The 25704-nt window shown below is 38.5% G+C and overlaps 1 protein-coding gene across 1 annotated transcript in view; it reads left to right on the forward strand.

Moving 5' to 3' along the window:
• Window positions 1-25704, forward strand: part of plekhh2 (pleckstrin homology domain containing, family H (with MyTH4 domain) member 2) — a 90394-nt gene that overhangs the window by 29483 nt on the left and 35207 nt on the right. Inside the window, exons 3-15 of the mRNA XM_052012939.1 lie at window positions 4846-4908; window positions 7477-7626; window positions 11379-11462; window positions 12151-12232; window positions 13459-13620; window positions 15466-16412; window positions 19675-19750; window positions 21184-21278; window positions 22658-22808; window positions 23558-23697; window positions 24534-24644; window positions 24843-24929; window positions 25154-25312. Of these exons, the coding sequence (XP_051868899.1) occupies window positions 4846-4908; window positions 7477-7626; window positions 11379-11462; window positions 12151-12232; window positions 13459-13620; window positions 15466-16412; window positions 19675-19750; window positions 21184-21278; window positions 22658-22808; window positions 23558-23697; window positions 24534-24644; window positions 24843-24929; window positions 25154-25312 (2307 nt within the window). The remainder of the gene's footprint in view (window positions 1-4845; window positions 4909-7476; window positions 7627-11378; window positions 11463-12150; window positions 12233-13458; window positions 13621-15465; window positions 16413-19674; window positions 19751-21183; window positions 21279-22657; window positions 22809-23557; window positions 23698-24533; window positions 24645-24842; window positions 24930-25153; window positions 25313-25704) is intronic.

Consider the following 25704-nt stretch of genomic DNA (forward strand, 5'->3'; position numbering starts at 1 on the left):
ATACTCATTTAGTTCCTCTGCCATCTCTCTGTTATCCATTATAATGTCTCCCGCACCATTTTCAATTGGCCCTATATCAACCCGTGTCTCTCTTTTACTCTTCATATATTTAAAAAAACTCTTGGTATCTTTTTGAATGTTATCTGCCAACTTCCTTTCATAATTCATCTTTTCTTTCCTAATGACCTTCTTAGTTTCTTTCTGTAAGTTTTTAAAAGTTTCCCAGTCTTGTGTTTTCCCACTAATTTTTGCTTCCTTGTATGCCCTCCCTTTTGCTTTTATTTTAGCCTTCACCTCTCTCGTTATCCACATTTGTGCCATTTTTCCATTCATAACCTTTTTTTCTTGGAATATATCCATCCTGCATTTTCCTTATTGTAGAAATTCCATCCATTTCTGCTCTGCCGTCCCTCCAACTAGCTTACTTTTCCAATCAATTTGGGCCAGTTCCTCTCTCATGCTTGTTAAACACTCTGCTTGTTATTCAGATGCTGTTCTATTGCATAATTCTTTCACACACAATGGCAAGAGTTTAACTATTTACAGTTCTTGCCGCAATTTTGGGTGGATTTTTAAAAAAAAGTCAGCCTGATTTTGTTTTATTAGTTAAGACTATCACTTGGTCTCAATTGCTTTAACTCATGTAATCGTTATTAAGTTCCCGAGAGCTGGGGTCTCTTTTGGGTCAATTTGGCTGCCAGGGAGACAAATTTCTAATCAAAGCTTGTGTCTTTTGAAGCAGCTATATAATTCAACTCAGATGGGGTCACATTACGGATGTTTGACCAAAAAATTCTGGTGTGTTAATTGGACCCAGCAGATAATCCCACAAGATAGTTTGCTGATGAATCGCTGGTCCTTTTTGAACAAGCATTGTGAAGCTTGCCATTGCTGTTTTTGGTAAACTACTCAGTTTTAGCTAATTAAATCCCAGCAGCAACCCTACATCTCTATTATTCAGGCCTGTCTAGCCAGAGATGGTATGTTGTCTATTGTTGCACAAGGCACATTTCCAGCTTGTCTGATCTACATCATTATTTTCTTCCTTGCTCCCATGCATATTTCCCAATCCACTTAACCCTGCTTTTGAAATGCATTTTTCAGCTTGTATATTAATTCTATCACAGAACAGTACAGTGCAGGAACAGGCCCTTCGGCTCACCATGTCTGCCTGGCCAATCTATATAATCCCATCTGCCAGCATATGGTCTATATCCCTTCATTCCCTGCTTGCTCATGTATCTGTCTAAATGCCTCTTAAACATTGTTATTGTATCTGCTTCTACCACATTAGGGACATTTAAAAGACTCTCAGATAGACACATGAATGATAGAGAAATGGAGGGCTATGTGGGAGGGAAGGGTTAGATTCATCTTAGAGCAGGATAAAATGTTGGCACAACATTGTGGGCTGAAGGGCCTGTACTGTGCTGTAGTGTTCTATGGTCTACCACCTCTCCTGGCAGTGCGTTCCAGGCACCTACTACGCTGTGTTTTTCAAAAAACTTGCCTCGCACATCTCCTTTAAATTTCCCCCTCTCACGTTAAATCTGTGCCCTCTAGTATTTGACATTTTCATCCTGGGAAAAAGACTCCATCTGTCCTATCTATACCTCTCATAATTTTATATACTTCTATCAGGTTGCCCCCTTAGCCTCTGACACACTAGAGAAAGCAATCCAAAGTTATCCAAACTCTTCTTGTAGCTAATACATTCCAAACCAAACACCATCCTGGTGAACCTCTTTTGCACCCTTCCTGTCGTGTGCCAACCAGAATCATATCCTCAAGCATTATTGATTTGCACTTTGAGTTTTAGAAGGATTGTTGGAGTATGTTAGCTTATGTTAAACTCTTATAATTTATGTAACTTTAAGGTAACAATCTTCAATTAGATTCTCATTAAATTACATTGGATCTTACAGCATTGAAATGGAATTGTTGGCTCAGCAGCTCTATTATTGAAGTATCAACAAATAGTTTTAAATCTTTCTTAGTCATGTACTTATCTAATGTTCCTTTAAATGCATTCTGGTGAGCTGCCTCAACCACTCTGTGGTACTGAGTTCCACGTCTCAGTAATGAAGTTTCTCCTTTAATTCCTTATTGGATGTTAATTATTATTTACACTTATGCCTCCTGGTTTGGGCTCCCACCTCAAGTAGGAGCTTCTCTTGTCAACTCTACCAGTCAGTTTCTACTGAAAGGTTAACTCTCAGTCTTGGCTTTTATAAAGAAGAGCCCCTGTCTATTTAATCTATCCCAGGTTTCATACCTTCTCAGTTCTAGTGGCATTGTTGTAATTCTGTTTGCTAACTCTCCAGTGTTTCTGTATAATAATAGGTACAATAGGAGCCTAGAATCAAGAGTATGCTTTTTAACTCCTCAAGAATGATCAATGACTGATATGTGACCTACCTCTATACAATTCTTTTTATCCCACATTCATTAATACCTGCAGTTAACAAAATCTATCAATCTTAGATTAAAAGTACCAGAAGCAAACATTTTAAAGTCAATTCTGAATTCCTTTGCCATTTATATTTATTCTTAGGAAACTGAACTTAATGTTTAAAATTTTATTTTTTCACACACTTGAGTTGCTCTGTTGTAATTGTTGCTTGTCATGGCATAAACTTAGTTACAACCTATTCAACCAGGCAGAATATTTTGAAGAGATTTTATAGTGAGTAGTTCTTAAAGTTGAAATTTGCTTAACATCAATCATTAGGAAATTGCAGAAATCCATTTTTCAGGAAGTAGTGCAAGGACATTTAGAAAATAAGTACAATCAAGCAGAGTCAACAATGGTTTAATGGAAAGAAAATTTTGTTCAATAAATTTAGTAGCATTCTTTGATGGTCTAATAAGCATGGTGGATGAAAGGAAACCAAAAGATCAATTTCCTTAAGGCATTCGATAATAAAAGATTACTGTGCAAAGTAAGAGAGCTCATGACATAGACAATAATATATGAGCAGGGATAGATTGGCTAATTGACCAAATACAGAAAATGAGGATAAATGGATCATTTTCAGGTTGGAACTAGTGGGATACTTAGGATCAGTAGGATCAGATTCTAAGGGGGCTTGACTGAGTAGAAACTGAGAGGATATTTTCCCTCATGGGACAATCCAGAACCAAGAGACATAGTTTCAGAATAAGGGGTCACCCATTCAAGACAGATGAGGGGGAATTTCATCTCTGAGGATCATGGATTTTTGTAACTCTCTACTCCAGAAATGTTGTGGAGGCTTGAGAGTCCATTAAATTCAAGACCAAAGCAGACAGATTTCAGATTATGAGACAGCCAGTGTTATGGGAACAGGCAGGAACGTAGAGTTGAGGCCAAGGCCAGATCAGCCATGATCTCATTGAATGATGCAGCAGGCTTGAAGGGCCACATGGCTACTCATGATCCTGTTGTGTTCTTGTCAATTCATTGATTTCAAATAGACAAATTTCAGTAGGGCACCCTGTGGAGAGCCATAATATCACTGGCAGCATTTAAATTCTCTATTTAACTGTCCATATACATATTCCAGAAGTTGAAATCAGTTTCACGGTGAAATGACGACAAGTGCTAACAGTTTTGCACAGACCATTGTGTTGCCTTATTAATGCATTAACATTGAACAAAGAGGAGCACAGGACAGTCCCTTCAGCCCTTAATGTTATGCTGAGCTAATTAAACCAATCACTCCTAATTAATCTAATCCCTCTTCCCCACACATTGACCATATCCCTCCCTTCTCTGCATACTCATGTGCCTATCAAAGAGTCTCTTAAACACTCCTATGCTATCTCACTCCTATGCTATTTGCCTCCCCCACCACCCCTGGCTGTGCATTCCGGGCCCCTACCCCTCTGTGTTTAAAAACAAAATGCTTCACATATCTCCTTTGTATTTTCCCCCTCTCACCTTAAGTACTAGACATTGCAGTCCTGGGAAAACGATGTTGGCTGTCTACTCTATCTATGCTTCGCATAATTTTATAAACGTCCATTAAATCTCGCCTCAGCTTCCACCACTATAGAGAATACAGACCCAGCTTGTCCAGCCTCCCCTCCTAGCACACGTCCTCCAAACCAGGCAGCATCCTTTCCAAAGCTTCCACATCCTTCCAATAATTAGGCAACCAGAATTGAACGCAATACTCTAAAGATGGCCTAATAGAGTTTTATAAAGCTGTAGCATAACTTGCTGGATCTTGAACTCAGTGCCTCAACTAATGAAGGCAAGCATGTCATACACCATCCTTACCACTCTATCAACCTGTGGCCCCAATTTTAGGGAGCCATGTACCTGGACCTCAGAATCCCTCTGTACATCAACACTGTTAAGGATCCTACCATTAATTATGTACTCTCCCTTTATGTTGGACCTCCCAAAGTGTAGCACCTCACACTTGCCTGGATTAAACTCCATCTGCCACTTCTCTGCCCATATCTGCAACTGATTTATATTCCACTGCATCCTTTGGCAATTTTCTATGCAATCCACAACATCACCAATTTTTGTGTCTCTGCAAACTTACTCGCCCACCCTACCACGTTTTCATCCAAGTCATTTCATACAAATCCCTGCGGAACATGCATTATATAGCCTAGACTGCTAACAGCTGACATCATAGAATAAATATGGTAGGAACCATCAAATTATGTACCTACATTCTGAAATGTGCTCCTACTTCTTACTTGTCAGCATTAAGCCAGCATTTGCTTTCCTTTCCCAATCGTAAGGAAAGGAACCTTCTCCACATGCTACAAAGCAGTTTTTGAATCTTCCTGTGGAAATTGAACTTCAGTTTTCCCCACATTGATACAGTGATTTCTTCTTTTCAGATGCAGCAGCTGGAGAGGCAAGTGATGGATGCCAATCGTCGTGCTGACAAGGCGAACCAGCAGGTGGTGTATAAACAAACATACCTCTTCACCAGCACTACAGAGTTTCCGATGTAGCTGTGAGCCTTCAACGTCACTTCCTGACACTTGGTTATTGGTTCAGATCCTCCTTCGCCTGAAATCTCTGACTGCCTGTCCCTGTTCGCTCCAGTGTGACCCTGAGCACATTTGCCTCCCAGCACTTCATGGGGGCTACCTCAGTGCAGACACTCACTGCACTCACAAAACAGCATTGACCCTCAGTGAGGACCTGAAGGACATTAGTGATTCTCTTTATGTTTTAAAGAAATCGGTAGTGTTGTGTGCTTACCATTACTGACAGCTAGCTTTTTTAAAAATCAGGTTTATTTAATTATTTTAATTTTAATTCAGTTGTTTAGACCACTGCTTTTTAGTCTAGTAACTTAATCACTGTGCCACAAACCTTAAAGAATAATAGGATTGAGCAGAGCCAACATGTATTTACAAATGGAAAATCATATTTGACTAATGTGCCAGAGTTCTTTAAGGGTGTGACTAAATGAGGAGGAAACAGTGGATGTAGTATATTTGGATTTTCAGAAGGTGTTAGATAAGATCCTGCACAGGAGATTGACTAACAAGGTCAGAGCATACAGAAATGGGTGTAATATCAAGACATGGATTGAGAATTGATTATTGGGCAGTAAACAAAGAATAGGAATAAATTAATTGTTCTCCATTTGTCAGGCTGTAGCTAGTGGGGTACTGCAGGGATTAGTGCTTGGGCTCCAACCAGTCACAACCTATATCTATACCAACGAAACTAAACTTGTGGAATTGTGAGTATACCATATCAAGAGTGTTCAAAGAATATGGGCAACAAGCAGCCATTTAGACTAACCTGACACTAATCCCATTTTATTTTCCCACATATTCTCCCATGAGTTAATGCGGGAGAATAAAATGAGTGGGTGAGACAATGGCAGGTGGAACATAATATGGAAAAATATGAGTTCATTCAGATTGGTGAGAGATTGGGCAGTGTTGTTGTTCAGAGAGACTTGGGTATCCTTGTATACAAGTCACTGAAAACCAACATTCAGGTCCAGCAAAGGATTAAGGAGGCAAATATTCTTATTACAAGAGGGTTTGAATTTGGAGAAAGCAGCCCGTTTTGCAATTGTATATAAAAAAAACAGCAAGATGTTGGAGGAGTTCAGCAGGCCAGGCAGTATCAGTGGAGGAAAACAGACGGTCAATGTTTCGGGTCAGGACCCTTCTTCAGGACTGAAGATAGGAAAGGGGGAAGCCCAATATATAGGGAGGGAAAAACAGAGTAGCGATAGGTGGACAAAAGAGGGGAGGCGGGGTGGGCACGAGATGGCGATAGGTAGATGCAGACAAGAAATAGTGATAGGTAGATGCAGGGGAGGAGGGGAGAGCTGATTCACCAGGGGATGGGTCAAAGGTATGGAGGCAGGTGCCCCACGGGGGTGGGGGTGTGTGGGAGGGGTGGGAGGGGAGGAGAGGAAAAGAAAAAGAAATAGGTGAGGGGAAATAAAGATAGGCTAGGAAAGGGAAGAAAAAAAGCAGCATGGTGAGGGAGGGGAGGGTTTGGTTTACTTAAAATGGGAGAATTCAATGTTCATGCCATTAGGCTGTAAGGTCCCAAGACGGAAAATGAGGGGCTAATTTGCATTTTCTGTCACAGGTTCAAACACATGTTTTGTTGTTATGTGTTTAAGAATTTTACTTCTCTGCTTTCAGCTTGGTTGTTTTTGACTTCATTATTAACAGATTAATTTTTATTTCTCATTCTACCAAAAAGAAATATTCATTTGCTTTCTGACCTACTTTGAAATCGAGCTGCATATTTTGGATTCCTTGTCCAGAAGATTGGCAACCGATTGTAAAACTGTCAAGAAAACAAATAGTGCATGTATGAGTTCATATTTAATTTAAAAGACAGAACTTCTGATGAGCTACCTCATAATTGACATCTTGATTCAGCAATCTGGTGACCAGGATTAATCTGCTCACTGGAAAAGTGAAAATTAGACTCTTTTTGTGTGGCATTTACATGTGTCCATAATTGTACAGTTTTAAAAATATCTGTGGTCCCTTACAAAGGTTTAAAGTTTGTCTGCTGGGAATTTATCATTTCTCTGGATACATTTATACCTTACCGAGAATGTATTAGGCACACATTAACAACAAAACAAAGTATTACCAAAAGAGAAGCAGCTCTTGAGCAACCACTTCTGCAGATGTTCCCACCTTGTTACAGATGGGAATTGCTTCCAAGAAGTTGAGCCAAACGATTACCAGAACATGATGATTTCATTCAGGGAAGTCTCTGTCTGGTTTTCATTTTAGTACTAGGAGGTTGCTCTGTGTTCAAATATTTCAGCAAACAAATGGCTGTGCAAGTGTAGAATTGCTGGAGTTTGAAATCTCTCACAAAGAAAACATAGAATTTTACCCTGAGTTTACAGGAGTAGCTATGCCTCCTTCATTTGTATTCTAACAAATATTAGCTGCTGCTCTTCACCTTTTCTGGAAAGAAAATCATTATTAAATCTGCTTTGAACAATTGGTTTGTACATATAGGTTCGTGTTATGGAAGAAAAGCTAAACGCAGCTAACATCCAGACCAGTGAATCCGAGAATAAGTTATACAAGAATTGCCAGGAACTGGAGGCCCTTATAGTGGAAAAAGACGATATCATTCAGCGTTTAGAACTCCAGCTGGATGAACAGGTTTGAACTCCTCTTTAGTAATTCATTCCTTGGCGACTCAGAAATGGATGTTAGTTAAACATGAAATTTGAAGTTTTTATAGTTACATCCATATATCTTCCACTGGAGTGGCTTCTTTTCATGCATTCTTTCTCATGCCCCTGTTCCCCCCCACCTCTCTTTATGGGACCTTCACAACTCAACTTTAGTTCTATTGACTTAAACGAAAATGGTGATAGACTCCAAATAAATAACTAACATAACTGAAAGCAAATGCCTAGTAGAATCTCTGATCTACAGCAGCTGCTGAAAATGCAGATTTTCTGAGCTGTCAAATTGCCAGTATGTCTCCAGGTAATTACCAAAGAGGAAAAGCATTTGACTCATTTTAATTAATTCATCTGAAGAGATCCGAATTCTTTATCTTAGTCAGTCCCTTGGGATCGAGGATGACTTGCTTCCACTCAGGTTCTGTATGTTTCAAGATGACTCATGAGGCTGATGTGGGAACTGCAGACTCTTCTACAGAAGTGGCCAGCAGTGCCTGATGGAAAGGCTGGGTGGGTGGTTTGAGGTTGAGCATTCCTTTGCCATTTATATGGCCTCTATCTGTTCCTAATGCATGGCCTCGAGGTTCTCAGTACCACCCCGAATGCTCCCTCTCCATTTTGAGTGGTCATGGTCCATCGATGCCCGTAAGTCTGTGGAGATGTTGCAGTTTTTTTCAAGGAGGCTTTGAGCATATCCTTAAACCTTTTCCTCTATTCACCTGGTAACCTCTTCCCATGGCATTCAGAACAGCGTGTTTAAAAAGTCTTGCATCAGGTTTGCAAACATTATGGCCTGCCTAACCGTGCTCAATGCTAGGGATAGTCATACTGATGGTGCCTCTGGATGGACTGAATCCAATGCGATTCGGGGACCAGCTCTTTGGCCACTGGAAGGTGCTGGTTGAGGAGGACCTTCTTGATGACTTCCCTTGTGGCAAACAGTTTGAAGGGTGATTTATGTTTGTATCAATGGTTCTGACATTAAGTTTGTACACTCTGAATATGTCTCCCTACTCCATACCAGTTTTTAACTGGTATCCTAGTGTTAGCACTATACATTGGGATATGTAATATAACTATATCTTGGTTTCATAATTCTGATTCCATATTGCAATATGAAGAGTCACAAGCTACATGCCATTGAGCCATGTGTGACTCAAGACCCACAGTCTGAGTATCACGGTTCTCTGGGGTGTTTGCCATGGTCCATCACGTGCCAGCTCTGAAGAATTGAGCTCCTGAGTCAGATGTGCCTTTGACATCAAGACCATATTTAACCAACCATGACAACAGGGAACTCTAGTAATATCTGAGTCACTGAAAATCTTTGTTAGCTACAGTTATACCTTGCACAAGGGAAGATGCTTGTGCATATTGGAGGTCAGTCATCACACCTATAGGCTATCACTGTGGGACTTCCTCAGGATGGTGTTCTATAACCAACTATCTTCAGCTTCTTCATCAATGAACATTCTTCCTTCATTAAGTCAGAAAGGGGCCATTTGCTTTGTTGCATTTGCAATTCCTCAGAAAATTAAGTATTAATACTGCTGCTACAATTGTCTGCCGGAGGCTGAATCTCCAGCAGCAATTGATATACCTCCTGACTGTTCAAAGTAACTCCACTATCTCTAAGATACAGGTCGATAGAGTAGTGTTTACCTGGGTGAGTGCAGTTCCAAGACCAGCCAAGAAGCTCAGCATCCTGCAGGATACAGGAACCAGTTTTTGCCTTCCATCCCATCCGCCATGTTAAACATTCAATTCCTGCACCACTGGTACTCCATGATTGCAGATTATAACTTGAACAAGATGCATTGGAGCCATGCACCAAAACTCATGTAACCTCTATTGGGAAGAAGAACAATATTAGCTGATGAATAGAACGACACCACTGTAAGATCCACTCCAAGTTTCACAGAATCCTGCAGTGTCACAAATCTTGGCTCTCCCTAACCAGCAGAACTGTAGAGCTCGCTTCACCACTATTCTCAAGAGCAACTGAGAATGGACAGTAACTGCTGGCCTTGTCAGCAACATGCATCCAATGACCTTTCTTTAAAATAAAGTCAACCGTGCAAATTGGGGAAAAAATAGTGATTTCCATGTATTTTCATCCATCATCTGGATAAGAACAAAAAACTATTTAAAATTATAAAATTCAAAAACTGGTGGAATACCAATCATTGCAGACGGTGAGTTACAGATTCTGGCTTGGCCAGTAGAGGGAGATGTTGGGTGAAGCATCAGACACTTTATGTTGGAACTCTAGTTGGAATTTATATGTAAGTTCAAATCGGGAGACATCTTTACTCTGCAAAAATGTTGCCACTATCCTTAAAAATAATGTATTCAGTGATGCTGCACATTGATTTGAAGATGCTAAATCAAATATAAAAAGGGCCTGTGTAGGTCTGGGAAGTTGATTGTAGCAATGCTGCTCATTTCCTTCTGTATTCTACAATCCATAGCTGCCTTTACTAACCCCTTCAATGCAACAGTAAAAGCACTGAATAGTTGAAGTAACAATCATAGTCTTGAAAACTGTGAGATTGTGTGTTCAATAATCTCTAAGTCCACCTACCCAGCAACTGTTTTTAAGGACAAACTGGATTTATCAGCCAATTAGTAGTCTAGTGGACAGGCAAGATGGACACATGTTCAGCCAGAAGTGCATTAACCACAGTTGATGAAAGTAAAGTTTTGCTCGTAGAAAGACCTTGGACAATGTTTTATTTAAATTATGGCCCTTCATATTTTGCTTTATTTCACTGACAGAAAAAAAAATTGGGAGAGGGATAGAATTGGTTGCTGGTATTCAAATTGTCAAAAATTAAAATTGTCCTCATTCAGTTTCTTATTTTTTATTTAATTGTTGCCACTACTACATGGGTGCTGAGTTTTGATGGGCTCACCAGGTACTGTTGGGTATCTTGGAGACAAGAGTCTGCAAGTGCTGGAATCTGGAACAATAAACAACTCAGCAGGTTGAATAAATCATTGGGGGGGGGAGGGGGTGGAATTGTCAACATTCAAGGATGAAATCTTGCATCAAGACTGTTGGGTAGCTTGTTCAGTTGACCATTTCTGATGTTTCAGACTAGATCCAAGTGTTGGCAGGTTATGTGATAATGAAAAGTATTATAGACATATCGTTGCTAATCATAAGTAGAATCAACACATAGGCAGTTTTCATTAGAGAGTAGGGATAATGAGCATTAATGGGTTCCTGATTGATTATCATTTTAAGTTTCCCCTGACAAAGGCAGAAGCTTTATTTCAATTACTCAACGTGAATCCTGTTGGTTCAGTACATCTTCTAACATGACCCTGTATTTTCTCATCAATTCACTTTACAAACAACTTTCAGAGAAACCTTAATTCTATTTTAAAGACAGAAAGAAATGGAGATTAAAGAGATTAGACAAGCTTGTGAAACAAATCCTATCTAGAAAGCAAAAAAGAACTCTGAAACATGATTGACCCTACATGGATTTGAAAACATACATATTTGCTACCAGTAGTCTTGACAGAGGTTTGTATGGGATAATGAAGCATGTTTTAACAATGTTAAACTTAGCCACCATACTATGAATGAAAAAGGCATCAGCGAATCATTCAATTATCTTTCACAAATATTCAACGCTGCATTTTACCTTTGAGGTGTACTGTTGCACTGCAATATTTAGATTGTTATATAATAATATATTTTTTGTATTTTAGAAGCATCTACGGATGCAGGAGGCCAAAGTTATAGAAGAAAAAGCAGCAAAAATCAAAGATTGGGTGACAATGAAGCTACAGGAGGTACTCAGGTTCTGCCACATATTTATAGGAAAATATCAGCACCGCATACTGAACTGCCTATGTGAATAGGGTTCAGTATTTGATTGTTTATAACCTTTTTAGAATTTCTCATGACATGGAACAACTGTATTTTTTTATTTATTAGGTTTCTGAAAATATATTTAAAGGAAGACTTGCATTTATAAAGTGACTTCCACAACCTCAGGATATCCCTGAGGGTTTGTGCAGGAATTAATTACTTATGAACTGTACTCATTGTTGTAATGAAGGAAACAACAGACAAATTGCAGACACCAAGTTCCCACAGTCATGTGATCATGACCAGACTATCAGTCTTAATGGTGTCTATTGAGGGATAAAGACTGGTCATGACTTAAAGGACTTTATGCCACATGATCATTCACAGTCACCCAAGAGGGCCAAAAAGGCTTCTGCTAAATAGCTCGTAAGATGGTATCCCTTCTTAGTGTTTGAGAGTGCACGTCACCCTAAGGTTTTTTTTTCCTTCGAGGCTCTGCAATGATGGCTGTTTACAATGTAGGTTGGGAGAATAAAGTTATAAGTGTTATATAATATATTTTTGATGAGCATTTTCAGTAAACCAAACATTAATGTCTCAATTAGATGTGTTTTAATGTGGAGTGATACAGGATTTAGTACAATATTAATATCCTCTGCTTGTTCGTAGCTTGAAATTGAAAATCAAGCTGTTAAATTTGCCAACCAGCAACAAATGGAACATATCCAGATCCTTCAGACGAAGCTGCAAGGTAAGAACAAAGTTTTCCTGGTGAATTAGTGATTCAATGAATAAACTCAGCAGTCTATTTTGTGCTATTACCAATATATTATTGATGTAGGTTAAATATCCAGCATGTGTGGAACAGGTTCACTTCCCCTTGTTATTCCTCTGGATACTGCAGGCTGGAAGTTCATTGTGACAAGGTACGCTAAAATGAAGCTTAAATTTGCTCCTGTTTTTTTTGGCACTGTGAAGCTGCTTTGTTGAGAATGAATATAAAAACTCATGTAAAATCAGTGAGTGTGTATGCAGAAGCACAAATAATTTGGGCTTCTGTCATCTGCTATAGTGTCACATTCTCAAACCTCCTTGCTCCTGCTCATCATTCTTTGGAATGAAAAGTAGCAACATTCCCATATGAACAATCATCCCAGCTGTCAGGCCCTTCTGAATGGGGAAGAGTGGGGTTCCAAAAAACGTCCAGTTCAGTAGGACTGACTACACTTTATTTAAGTGTAGTGACTCGTGAAGGTAAAGTCAAGAATTTCTCAGGAACTAGTAGCTTTGTCCCACGCAACCTGCATATTCCTACCCAAGTTTGACACCTTTTTTGTACATCAGTCCTCTGGACTCGAGAGTTGGGATTTAGATATTAGGTTATTTACTGTCACCGGTTTGTTTATTCTGCTAAGTGATCAGAATGTCTAATGTTGCTGTTGATGGAAATGCTGCCTCTAGGATTACAACACACATTACAACATAGATTATTTCGCAAAAAGGCACATCATTTCTATTTACCAAAATTACTATTTTTATAACACATAAATTAAATCATGAAGATGAAAGGTAAATGGTATTTGAACCTGTGTTCTGGTCACGTGCATTTCCTCACCCCACTTTGTATTTAGTGAAAGATTTAGATACAAATAACCCATGCCTGAGCATGTTTCAGTTGATAATTTTATCCAGCTTGATTCATTGTGCGGTTCAGCGTGGTATTTAATATTGCCCATTTTTCATGTACAAAAGCCTGACTTGTACATGAGTGAGCCATAATGTTCTGCTCTTGCCTCTACTGGGACAGCTCCAAACCTTACCAGAGAAATACATGTCGTATTTTGAGAACTTCTGGAGTAAAGTAAGTTCTAATGTATGTCACGATAAACCTGAAGTACCATTTCCACAAGAAAAAGGTCCACTTTTACACTGCAGTCAGGAAGTTTAAATAACAAATTCTCTGTCACTCTATTTCAGCCCTTACAGGGAGTCGAGGACAGAAGTCACCATCTGGCTTAAGTGAAACCTCAGGAGAAGCCCAGCGGCTAAGCAGCCTGACTTTTGGATACTTTAAAGGAAATCCCCAAAGTCTTCAGCAAAATACCCTGGAAGCTGGGGTAGTGGGCAAACAATTTACAGGTGGATGGAATCCTTCCTAAAATCTTCTACAAAGTATATTGTGAGCTGGACAAGCTTTAAACATTCACAAGCATGGCAACTTAAGACAAATGTTTTACTGACAAAAGTTAATACAGACTTTTTTCAGTTCATCTTTTAAGTGCTTTCATTCTAGAGAATTTGAAAAGGATTATTTAATTCTTGATGTGGTTTGCTCACTCTATGGGAAGTCCAAAAAGACATTGACGTTCATAGACATCTGTTAACCCATTTTCACTTTGCACATCTGTGGCCACTTTGCTCAGCAGCTATAACAGACTGCACAAGGAGAGGTCCTTTCCTTTGTACCCTGTGCTAGTGCATAGTGTGGGAAGGAATATGGGTGTGCAATCTGGAGAAGCAAGACTTGGAGCAAGGACTGGTTGTCAGGAATCAGTTATAGTAGGGCCTATGATCTCCTGTTGGGTGGAGTAAAGAGAATGGTCACTAGTATGGGAGGATGATAACTGAGTCAGGGGGCTGATCACTGAGTTGTATAGATTGGTGCAATTTGGTCTGGTCAAGAGACTGGAGCCCGGTGCCCATGAGGTCAGTAATGGGGGTTTGGGTTGGATGGTGAGGGTCAATATTGTGGGAGAGTGGGCGTGGACCCAAAGAAAAGCAGGAGTAAACAAATTCAAATGAACCTGCCTGAAATGAGTTCCCCGGAACAGGCCGGGATCTGCTCTGGATGGCTCACTCTAAAATAACACTACTGGAAAGAGAGCAGTGGTATTCCAACCTGCTTGGGCCGAGAGCACTGAACAAAAGGCATGTTTGTGAACCAAGTCCCTCCTGGCTATGCTCCAAATGAGACTTGAATTAGGAATTACATGTCCCAATCCAATGCAGAAATCACAAATGCATCTTGCTCTTAGAATGGCCTGGTCACATGAGAGCAAAGTGTCAGATTAGACCTGGAAAATAATAACTCTTAAATCAATCATGATATCTATAATCTACAATCAAATTTTTTAGGCTACCATGAAGAAACTAAATTAACAAGCACAGGTTGAACTAACAGGGCATAATCTATATCTTATTGGTCCATACCTGAGACAGGCAACTAGAAGATAATTCTGGCTTGGAGTCTTAGGCATTCAGCATTAATATAGCTACAGGAAAGTTGAGATACTGCTCTGCATTGACATATAATTTCCTGAAAATGTAACTAATGCTCTGGTAGTTTATTAGAAGAAAACAAGATAGTTACATTGTCAGACAAAGCAGTCCATGTAATGATACAGAAAATGTAACTTTCCACTTCTAGAAGGAATTAGATCAGTTATCTAACCTAACGAGAAAACTAAAATTATTACCCATTGTATTGGATTGGATGTAAAGTAATATATGTGTGCTGCAAAGTGCTTAGAATGTGCACAAAAATAGTTTCAAAAGGATTTTGAAGTCATTTTCAATATTGAGAATCAATGAAATAAGAAAATAGAATATTGGAATGAATAGTTCCAACTATGGAGTATAAATTCACCTGGAGATCATCATCAAAGCTCAAGTTGACCATACCCTTTCCTTATTGTTAACATACTTTAAAAGGGATGGTAGGAAGTAACGGAGAATACTCTAGCAATGACACAGCCTCTGATTTCCCGTGTTTACCTGCAGCTCAAATTAGTGTCTTCCTTGGTTTGATATTAATAAGTCAAGGAATGAGAATGAATCTATGGCGGTGACTAATAAATAAATATCTTATCTTATCTTATATCTATTACTATTTTGAATCCCTAACAATGCATTAATGTATCAATCTATGTCAATTCAAGCACCTAGAATTATGAATGCAATTTAACATACGTTTATCCTTTCCAGACAAGGAAATGAACAAATGGTCCCACACAAAACCTGTTCAAAATACTGAAGTAGATCAAAGGGGTTTCTTACAAAGCAACTGTGTATCGGAAGTACAAGGTAGTAAAGGATTGATTAATCATCAGCTTTTACCAAAAGAAGAAGCCACAGCTTTTATGCCTTACAGTGATGATAGTTCGGATGAAGGAGTGAGGAAAAACCAGACAAGGTCTAAATGTTGGTCAAACCTCTCCACTCACACATCAGAAGAAGCCACTAGACTTAGTCAGATTGGGAGCGACACCTACTTGACAGCATCTGACGACAGCAGCGCTGCATTTGATGATGACGGTGAAATTGAGCAAAAACTACCATCACAAGATGTAGTCGCAAATACTGAATCTCTACAGGCTGTTGATCATTTTCCAAGCATCGTAATCTCAAAAACACTGAATAAAAAAATGAATCATGATTCTTCTTCTGATGAGTTGAACAAGAAATTTCAATCACAAAGGCTAGATTCTTCATCCAGTGAAAAACAAACTCCAAGCCTAATTCTGACATCAGCACCTACGACAGCCACTAGGACCCAACCCACACCTTCCATAACTGAGGCAAATTCATTTTCACCTCCAAAATTAAGGGTTCCTAATACATTCGGTATAAGTGCGGCCAAAGCAAAGAAACATTGCAGCCAACCTCAGTTAATCACTGATCGACTGTTTGGCAGAAACCGTAACGCTATAAGTATGATGAGGCCAATGGATCATGAAGAGACGGATATCGATATCATTGAGATTGAAAGTGATATTCTGGAGAAAATAGAAACAGGCTATGAAGAGGGAATGTTTTGCTATGATTTAACTGAAACCCAAATCACTGAGGAGCAACCAAACACAGGAGACACCAAAGGAAAAGTTCCCAGTAACAAACCACCAACTCCTCCTTTGCACAGATTCCCTTCCTGGGTAATTCCTATTACTATGATTTAATGATAAATATCAATTAATGTTTTATTTCTTGATTTTTTTAAAATGCCACTTTTTGGAATATGTTGGCGTTGCTCTGACAGCTTTAAAACAACACAGCCCTCCTAACCTCCAAGGCCTCAAGTATTCCACATCAGGCTAGACTGGTGTATTTTTATTCACATCAGGCACTGAAAAACATTTGACACTTATTGACATCTTTTCTGAAATCGTCCCATCTTAAACATTCATGTAGGTTTGGTCTATCTACTAATCCAGCTTTAGACCTAAAAATATTATTCCATAAATACATTGACAAACAAATAACTTTGATAGTAGAAATAACTTCTGGTGGCAGACAACATCAGCCCTGCAGATGGAGCACCACGTGCCTTAAGTCTGGTCCCAGATAGAATTCCTCCTTGTATTCCAAGCACTTGTGATCAGATCTGCCAAAGTCATGCAAACTGGCAGATTCCAAGATCCAGACTACGTGCCGAGGAACACACTGAAATTAGGTGCAAAGACTGGGAAAAGGCTGCTGTGTAACTCTTTCCCACCACTGCACGTCTGCACATTGAGAATCTGCAAACCATGTTTTTAAAAAGAAACCCTGACTGATTGATCAAGCAATTTATGTGAAAGAAAACATAACCTTAACATCATCCTAACATAATCTAAATACAGTGATGTGACTTGTACTTAATGGTGACATATAAATTTGCATTACCCCAAACTTGAAAATTGGGTTGGGTAACCTGGCTCTATTCAGTAGTAAGTTTCAAAAAGGAATTGGATAAGTATTTCAAGTGATAAAATTTATGAAGCTATTGGGAAAAAACAGGGGTGAGAACTATTTGAATAACTTTCAAAACAGCCAACATATGCAAAGTGGACCAACTTTTTTTTCTGTGCTTTGATGCTATAAGGTCTCTATCATCCTGCATAGTCAGACATTAAACTCCATTCTGCAGTATGGCTCTACATTGCTGTATATTGAGAATGATAAATAACTGATCAACTGAAAGAAACCAATATTCTGAGTTCTCATCATATTCTCATTATAAAAAATAAAAGTATACTCTTAGAAAGGATTAAAGGTGTGAAGTTAATAAATTACAGAGGTTAGATGGCCAACAAACCTTTGGTTGTTTGAGGAAAATGGATAGGCTATACTCGAGGATTTTCTGAGACTCAAGGGTTCACTTGAAAGAATTGGAATAAGTTCCCTTAGAACACCCCTAACCATGCATTTGATTTGGTATGTCTGCCTCTCAGATCTTGACTACACACCTACAATTTCACCTGACTATACTAAACCCTAGTGATCAATTGATTATGATCCATTCTCTTTATAGAATAACTGATGTTGGCTCTCCTTCCCTTTATGGCACAGTTGAAATGTGTTATGGATCACAGGCATATACCTACATTCTAGAACAGCCAGTGCTGATACTCCAAAAGAAAACAGAAAGAATAGTAGCTAAACTGATTCTCATAAAGTTGCAATAAAGAAGTAGAACGATTAACTAATTAGTTAACCTTTCCTCATGCTACCCCTGTGTTCATCATCCACGGTTGCCATGCCAAGGCCATCTAGCCCTTTCAACACCTACCTTGGGTTGGTGGGAGTGGTGGTGGTGGTGGTGGAAGGAATGGGGTGGCAGTACCATCTCCAGTTCACTTGTTTTACCTCTCTCTATGAAATTGTCAACTTAAAAGAGGAGAGCTTAAGTGACAGCATTTAGATTTGTACTCTATTTGCAAGTTGAACATTTGCCTACCTAGTCACCTTAACTTGTTAATCAATACGAGTAAAATAACCCTACCAGCTAATGCCACATAGAATTGTTTGTTTTTATGTTTATCAGAACCAGGTTCTCCAGCACTGTACAGTATTAACTTCTAAAAGCCATGGCTACTGGCAGTCAAATCATGATGAAATGGAGTAATTGGTGAAATATATTAAAATATTATCAAGTTAATCAGACCATCAGTTTGTACTAAAATTCTGCAGTAATCAGATTTACAATGTATATGTTTCAATGATGTAGAAGCAGTATGTTGTGTCGGATTGAATATGACTTTCTTCCACTCTGCCTCAGTGCATTCTGAGGTGGATATTGCGGCCAAAGTGGGAATCTCAAACTCTCCAGCAGAAGGGGCAGGAGATGACTGATGGAGGGGTTGCTTGTGAGGTGGTACGCTCCCTCTGCCACTTGGACAGGGCTTCACTGCGCTCCTGATGCATGGACTCAATGTTTGTAATCCCACCCTGCAAGCTCTTTTTTCACTTTATTATGGGCCAGGAATTCCCAGGAGTCAGTGGGAATGCTGCATTTCTTCAAAAACGCTTTGACCATATCTTTGAATCTTTTCCTCTGCTTACCTGGTAATCCCTTCCAGTGACAGAGCTTAGAATAGCATGTCTGTTTTGGGAACCTGCTGTTGCATTTTTGAACGACGCAGCCTGCTCAATGTAGCTGACTAAATGTAACTAAGATCATAACACTGGGGATGTTGAACAAGGAGAGGGCATTGACATTAGTTCACTTGTCCTTCCAGTGAATTTGGAGGATTTTGGGGAGACAGTGTAGGTAGTATATTCACAGTGCTGGCTGTAGGTAGTCCATGTCTCAGAAGTATACAGGAGGGCAGGAATCACTGCTACTGGTAGACCAGAGTTTTTCAGCATCCTTTTCCTCAACCAAAGGTTGTGTTAGCATATTGAAGGTGACCATGAATGTTATCATCTATGTTTGCCTTTGCTGAGAAGTGGCTCCCCAGATATGAAAAGTAATCCACATTTTCCAATGTAATGTCATTAATTTTTCTTGTCTCAAAGGAGCATTTCTGGACTAGGAAAGAAAACAATTAGTTAAGATTCATGCTGCTCACTGCATTTCAGAGATTCCTGCTAGAAAAGGCACATGATTTGAGAATTGGTTGGAAACAAAACCAAATCAAATTGTGATGGACCCACTAAAGCTTAGTATATTAAGAAACCACTCCCTAGCTGAATTGACCGACAAAGAGTGGTCAAGTAAATGAGGCTCTAAAGAGTTAGTGCTGCTTAGATCTTTTTTACCTGTTTGGAAATAAACTGGAAGTAAGTAAAGAAAAAATAATTTTACCAAATATCTTGTTCTGCATATTGCTTTTGATCCTGGTATGAAAGTCATTTTTCTGGAAGTAAGCAGTTCAATAATTTGTGTGCTAGTTCAGTGACATTAAGAGATTTTCCTTTATCTTTTTAATATAGGAGAGCAGAATTTATGCAGTAGCTAAATCAGGTATGAGAATGTCAGAGGCCATTAGTACGGACCAAGGTAACAAATGTAAGTATTTGATACTTGTGAGGGAGAAATGGTTCCACATTAATGGACTAATTATGTGTATGGTCACTCGTTCACAGAATTCTGTTCTCTTGACATGAGATTATAGAAGGTTTACAGTCTTAGCAACAGCTTTATAAGATGGTGTTTACTTTTCTGTGAAAAGCTAAATCAGTGGCCTTTCTAATATTTCTGACAAGATTAATTTAAAGAAAAATTTTGTCCATTGTAAAAACCTTTGCCTTTCCCTTGGCTTCTTTTCTGTTTAAAAAAGAATGACTTTTATTGAAGTACAGTTTGATGATTGCTGCTGTCCTCTGCTATCTCGCCGTGGCAACCATTCTTTGTGTTTGTGCCTGAATGGTTCTTGATGTCACCTTGGTTGATCTACCAAAGCTTCACATCTGACTCCAATCCTCCCCTTCCCCAACATTCACAGGCACAAATGTTCCCATGGTAGTCACTGGAAACTGATTGGGAGCAGGGAAATGCAACTGATTTGTTCTCCTGCATAGCAGAAAAAATTGACATGATACATTGCTACCTCCAGACTAGGTGGACAGTGGCAGGGGCATAATCCTGCAGAGAGAATAAAGTCAATTTGGAAATTCTGATGGCCCACTAATGCATTCATCCATATTCGTGTAAGATGATCTGTTTGCCAGCTATTTGAATGTGTGAAAATATACCTCTAGAAGTCTTACACAACAGTAGGCCGCCAGCTTACATTATCACTATTCTGTCCTACAGTTCACTTAAAAGTTGCTTCCAATGCTAAATTGATTGAATGGCATCCTTTCTATTAGTCTCCGTTACATAATTATGTGATAGTTGCCTTACACTCTATACATAAAGAGTTAACCATGTAGCAGAAGGCAAAGGAGTGCTTTAAGTATGCATTTGAGCACTGCAATTTTCACTTCTGGCCCAGAAGACACATCTGCCTTTCTTGCCAGCCTAAACAGATCCTCAGCAATGGCCTCTTAAATCTTGCTACAATGTCCCAGCTCAAGCAAACTGATGAGGTTGGAGGGTGGGGTGGACTCTCTTGGGGGGGGGGGGGGGGGTTGGAGGCAGACTTTCAAATGTCCATATGCCTATTTTGTAGATGTCTTTATCTGGTGTCCATATACATGTATAACAACTGGTTTTCAGGGTTTACTTAAACTTCCAACAATAGAGCAACTTACTCATTATCTCGTGTTCTAATCACTTCAAATGAGTTCTGACAAATCAGCACAGATCAGGATTAAACCTGCCATTATCTTAGTTGGTCAGGGCAAGTCAGTGTAATTATTAACAATTTATCTAATCCTCTTTCAAGAAATAGCTGATTAGCAGTCCAATTGGATAAGTGCTTAATTTGTTTACACAGAATTTTAATGTGGCTTTTGGATGTTAATCAAATGATATCATTAATATTCATTATTTTCTAGGCACTGGCTTCATGCCTTCACAATCAACATCAGAATCTTATACCAGTTTGGTTTATAACAGCATGACCACTCCAGTTTACACTGTTTTGAAGGGGGTGAGTTGTGCAGCTTAAAACCATGACTCCACATAGAAGTATTTTACACTTAAGGATTTGCTAATCTTTGAGGTTTCCATTCACTATTCCTGAATTTTTAGCTAATTTTTTCACTTTGGTGAATTTGCCATGTATTCAACTCCATTACTTTGGTTTAGTGTGTGGATTGATTAACCTTTCTGGTTAAATGTGTATAGTGGATGTTTAGCCAAGGATAACTGTGAGAATACACTTCACTACAGTCATTACCAATCCAGTCTAAACTTGGGGTATTTTAACACTGCTGCTGTTGATACAAATGTCACAATTTTGAAACTCCCCAGAATTCTTTGTAAACACCTTTGATAAATGCATCCTGGTAGCAGTTGTTCCCATGTTCCCTAATGGAATACTGATGAAAATTGTAAGGCAAAGAGTAAACTGACCATGCCAATACGGCTTAGAATGTTGACAATGATGAGAGAGAGCTCAGGAAGAAAGACTTGAAAAAATTGCAGCTGAGAAGCTTTGAGCTGATGAGCTGTCTTTTGAAGTTAGAAAGGGTTGTGCTGTGATAAAGGGTGATAAATTGATTCCATTAATTGGCAGGAGAATTATAAGACAACAGGAATTTATGGAATTAAAACCCTTTACACTGAGAACATGACATTCTCTTCTACAAAATCTCATTGAAGCACAGCTCTTAACTCTTTTAAAAGGGGATTAGATGGGCACATACTAACTTGACAACATCTGCTCATTATCATGAACCTTTGCATTGTCACTTTCTGGTTTAGGAATATATTTTGAGCATTCTCTATGCTTAAGCAAGATCTACACCCACTGTATTATGTAATATAGTGACTTTATTTTACTAATGTGTATGTTATTAAATTAAATCTGTACAGAATGTCATTGTCTCAATCATTTGTAAATTTAAGCTAGTTGGGCCAAAGGGCCTGTTTACTGTATGACTCCTTGACTCCAAAAATAATTAGCATGGAGAATAGTTAAAAATATATTCCTGAATCAAAAAATTACAATTCAAAGGTTCAAGATAATGGGTAGGTATTATTTTATGCAATCCTCTCCATCCCATGTCCCCAATGTAAAGAGGCAGGGTGGAGGAGAGAGGGAATACCTGTGTAGAAAGATTTCTACCGGAGACTCCGAGTGGTTTCTGTGTGTGCCCCTGGAAAAGTTGGAAGGTTTTAAATTCATGTACCTGGCAGTACATGCCTTCACTTCAATTGCCAAAAGCTTAGCCACTTGACCTTTAGTAAAATTTGCTTCCACAGTTTCAATGACCCTGTCACACAACCACATGTCAAATTAATGCAGTGCCAAGAATGAGGAAATTCTGCTACATATTAACACAGATATCTTCTTAAAACTTTAAGAAAGCAACTCAGATCAGTACCAGCCCTTTCTCAGATGAGTCTTCTGAAACAGAAGAAAGTGACAGCTCGAGAGGAAGCTCCAGGACTTCAATGGCAGGATCAGACTCCCGCAAAGCCAGCAGCCCTAGCAGTCCGCGGGCCATGAAACGAGGTGCAGTGTTCTCTGTATTTCTGCTAACCATGTGAACAATTGGGAGCAAAAATGAGATGCAATGAAATCAAAAAATTAAGTTAAAGCAATGATAAAACATTCCAGGATTATAAGTAATTTATCCCTTGATGCTTTGTCAGTAATTACAATTCCAAGATCCACAACAAAGGTATCCTTTTAATAAACTTTACTCAGACTCATGATAAAATGTAGTCCAGTGCATTTATCCTTTTATAAAACATGATGTGTTTAAAATCATGAGACTATACAGTGGTAGAGTCTCAATGTCTTGGAAGTCCAGGGGAACTGGAGAAAATGTTGTCCTTCTTGTCCATTCTCGTTGACTTTCTAATTAGTCACAATACTGCTTTAATCTGATTGAAGTGTTTTATTTGATAGAGTAGATATAAAACATTGCCTTTTCACTGGTGGGTCAATGCAAACAAAAGCAATATTGGAAAATTAGAACAAGGTTATTCAGGAGCAAAATTGAGGGGGTTTATTTCGTGCAAAATTAACGTAATCTCCAGTAAATTAGCTTCCAGGCAAGGTGTGATGCAGCTTTGTAACCAGATCCAATAGTTGAATCTTTCCCAGTGAATGAATAGCTCTTAAGTGAGAAAAGTTCCTGCATCTTGAGCCTCTGATCCTTCGATGTGGATGCAATCTTTATATTTAAAATACATTTTTCAAAACATATGGAGTTTGTACAAATTATAATGAATACATTATGCACATATCTTGTACAGGCGTTTCAATGTCATCTATGACCTCAGAAAGTGATTACGCCATCCCACCAGATGCATACTGTACAGACACAGAATGTTCCGAGCCAGAGCAGAAGCTTCCAAAAACATGTTCTTCCCATTCCATTGACAGTGGAAAAAATGTAAGTTTCAATCCTGCTCACAAATAGCCTGATTTAATACTAAACTATTCAGGTTGGAATAATTTTTAGTTGGTCGAACATATTGAGTTTATTAATCTGATGGTATGACCTCTAGCCTTACCATTACAGATGAGCATATGGAGAAATCAACCAATTTGATCATTAGCCAATGATCCTTATTCGAAGTGTTTTGTTAGTGGCCATTGAACATGGAAGGAATTAAGCTATGATTAGCCAGGTCATATAGCTTGGAACTATCCTGGAACAAGCTTGCTTACACCAATAGCACAAGCAACACACAATCACAGTGCCTGCAACTCCCAATGTCTTCCCTCAATTAACCTTTATTTACAACGGTAAGAAATTGCAATCAAGACTAGGATATTTGACAAACTTTTATTGTCTTGCTGCTGGTGCTTGTTCACTGTTAGACTTGTTCACTGTAAATACTGACAGCTCAAAAGGTTAGTTGTCTTCAGTACAAAGGTCTTTCACTATTCATTGCAAGTAAATAGTTAACAGTTATTTAAAAATATTTTTAATTTACCATGAGAATATACTGCTTTCCCTATAAATTACATTTTTCACAAACCAAAAATGGTGTTACCTGTTGCAATCAATAAGTCACAGCTTCTCTCTTGGCATGCAGAACTATGAAAAGAATAGAACTATATGTCCCACTTGCTTAGTTCCAAATCCATTTAAAATGTGAACTGGCAAAGACACATATTAAGGATTAATTAGTTAACTATAATCAAAATGCACAATAATCTCTTGTACACTGTGTGTTTTGATGTACATGTGACTAATAAAGATATCTTATATCTTATCTACAGGAACCATTAGAAAAGTCTGGATATTTGCTAAAAATGGGAGGAAAAGCAAAAACATGGAAGCGGCGATGGTTTGTTCTTAAAGCTGGTGAATTGTTGTACTACAAATCCCCTGTAAGTGTGATAAACAGAACTCTTTGTTTCTAACTCTGTGGAGTCACTAAATTTAGAGCTGAGATAGAAAACTTTCTTCCATTCAGTCTGTTTTAGATTTGAATCCAGAAATTATTAAAATTATTTATATTTTATTGCCCTAACACTTGCAATGTGGCATTTACTGAAATATAATTTCATTCTTATCTCTGAATCCAGAGTGATGTCATCCGTAAACCACAGGGTCAAATTGAGCTCAATGTCTCAAATCATATTGTCAGATGTGATGGAAAGCAAACAATTCAGGTTAGTATTCTTCAATTCATTTCCAAAATACAGCACCTATTTCAGTTATTGGACACCAAGTAATTGATTTTGCACTAAATGTACTTTCAAGCAGCCTCCTGATTGGAATTGTTTTTTTTCCAAAAATTTCTTAATCAGTGGCCATATGATCAGTAGTCCAATCACTTATCCAACAACAAAGATTCCTGGTGGCTGATGATAATGAGTTTGTTATGTTTTCCAAGCTTATTACAGAGAAAAAGACCTACTATTTGACTGCAGATTCTCCTAATATTCTCGAGGAATGGATTCGGGTTTTACATAATGTTTTGCGCATTCAGGCTACCAACCCCCTCTACACACAGCCAGATATCAAGCCATCAATCGAAGGTTTACTAACCAAGGTAATGATTTCAATAATTAGCTATGAGATAGCACTGGTGAACTACAGGAATTTACAGTTACACTTTGCAATTCATACAAATAATAGCTATCGTATTGTGCTGCGTCCAGGCATTGCTTATATTCTGAAGTTTAAAATGTATGTTTATTTACATAGTATGCAACTATGTAATTCATATTTATATACATTTCTTTAAAAGTAGATGCACAATTGAACAACCAATCCCACAATAAATTAGATGAAATCAAAGAATTTCAAGATATTTCAAAGAAAGCTATGGTCTCCTGTTGAACATAAAGTATTCCTCTTATATAATCTTCAAGGTGAAAATTAGACATTTACAGATGCTGGAAATCCAAAATAAAAACATGTTATTGTGAATAGTCAGTAGAC

This window comes from Pristis pectinata, chromosome 3 (genome assembly GCF_009764475.1).
Source record: "Pristis pectinata isolate sPriPec2 chromosome 3, sPriPec2.1.pri, whole genome shotgun sequence".
Taxonomy (NCBI): Eukaryota; Metazoa; Chordata; class Chondrichthyes; order Rhinopristiformes; family Pristidae; genus Pristis; species Pristis pectinata.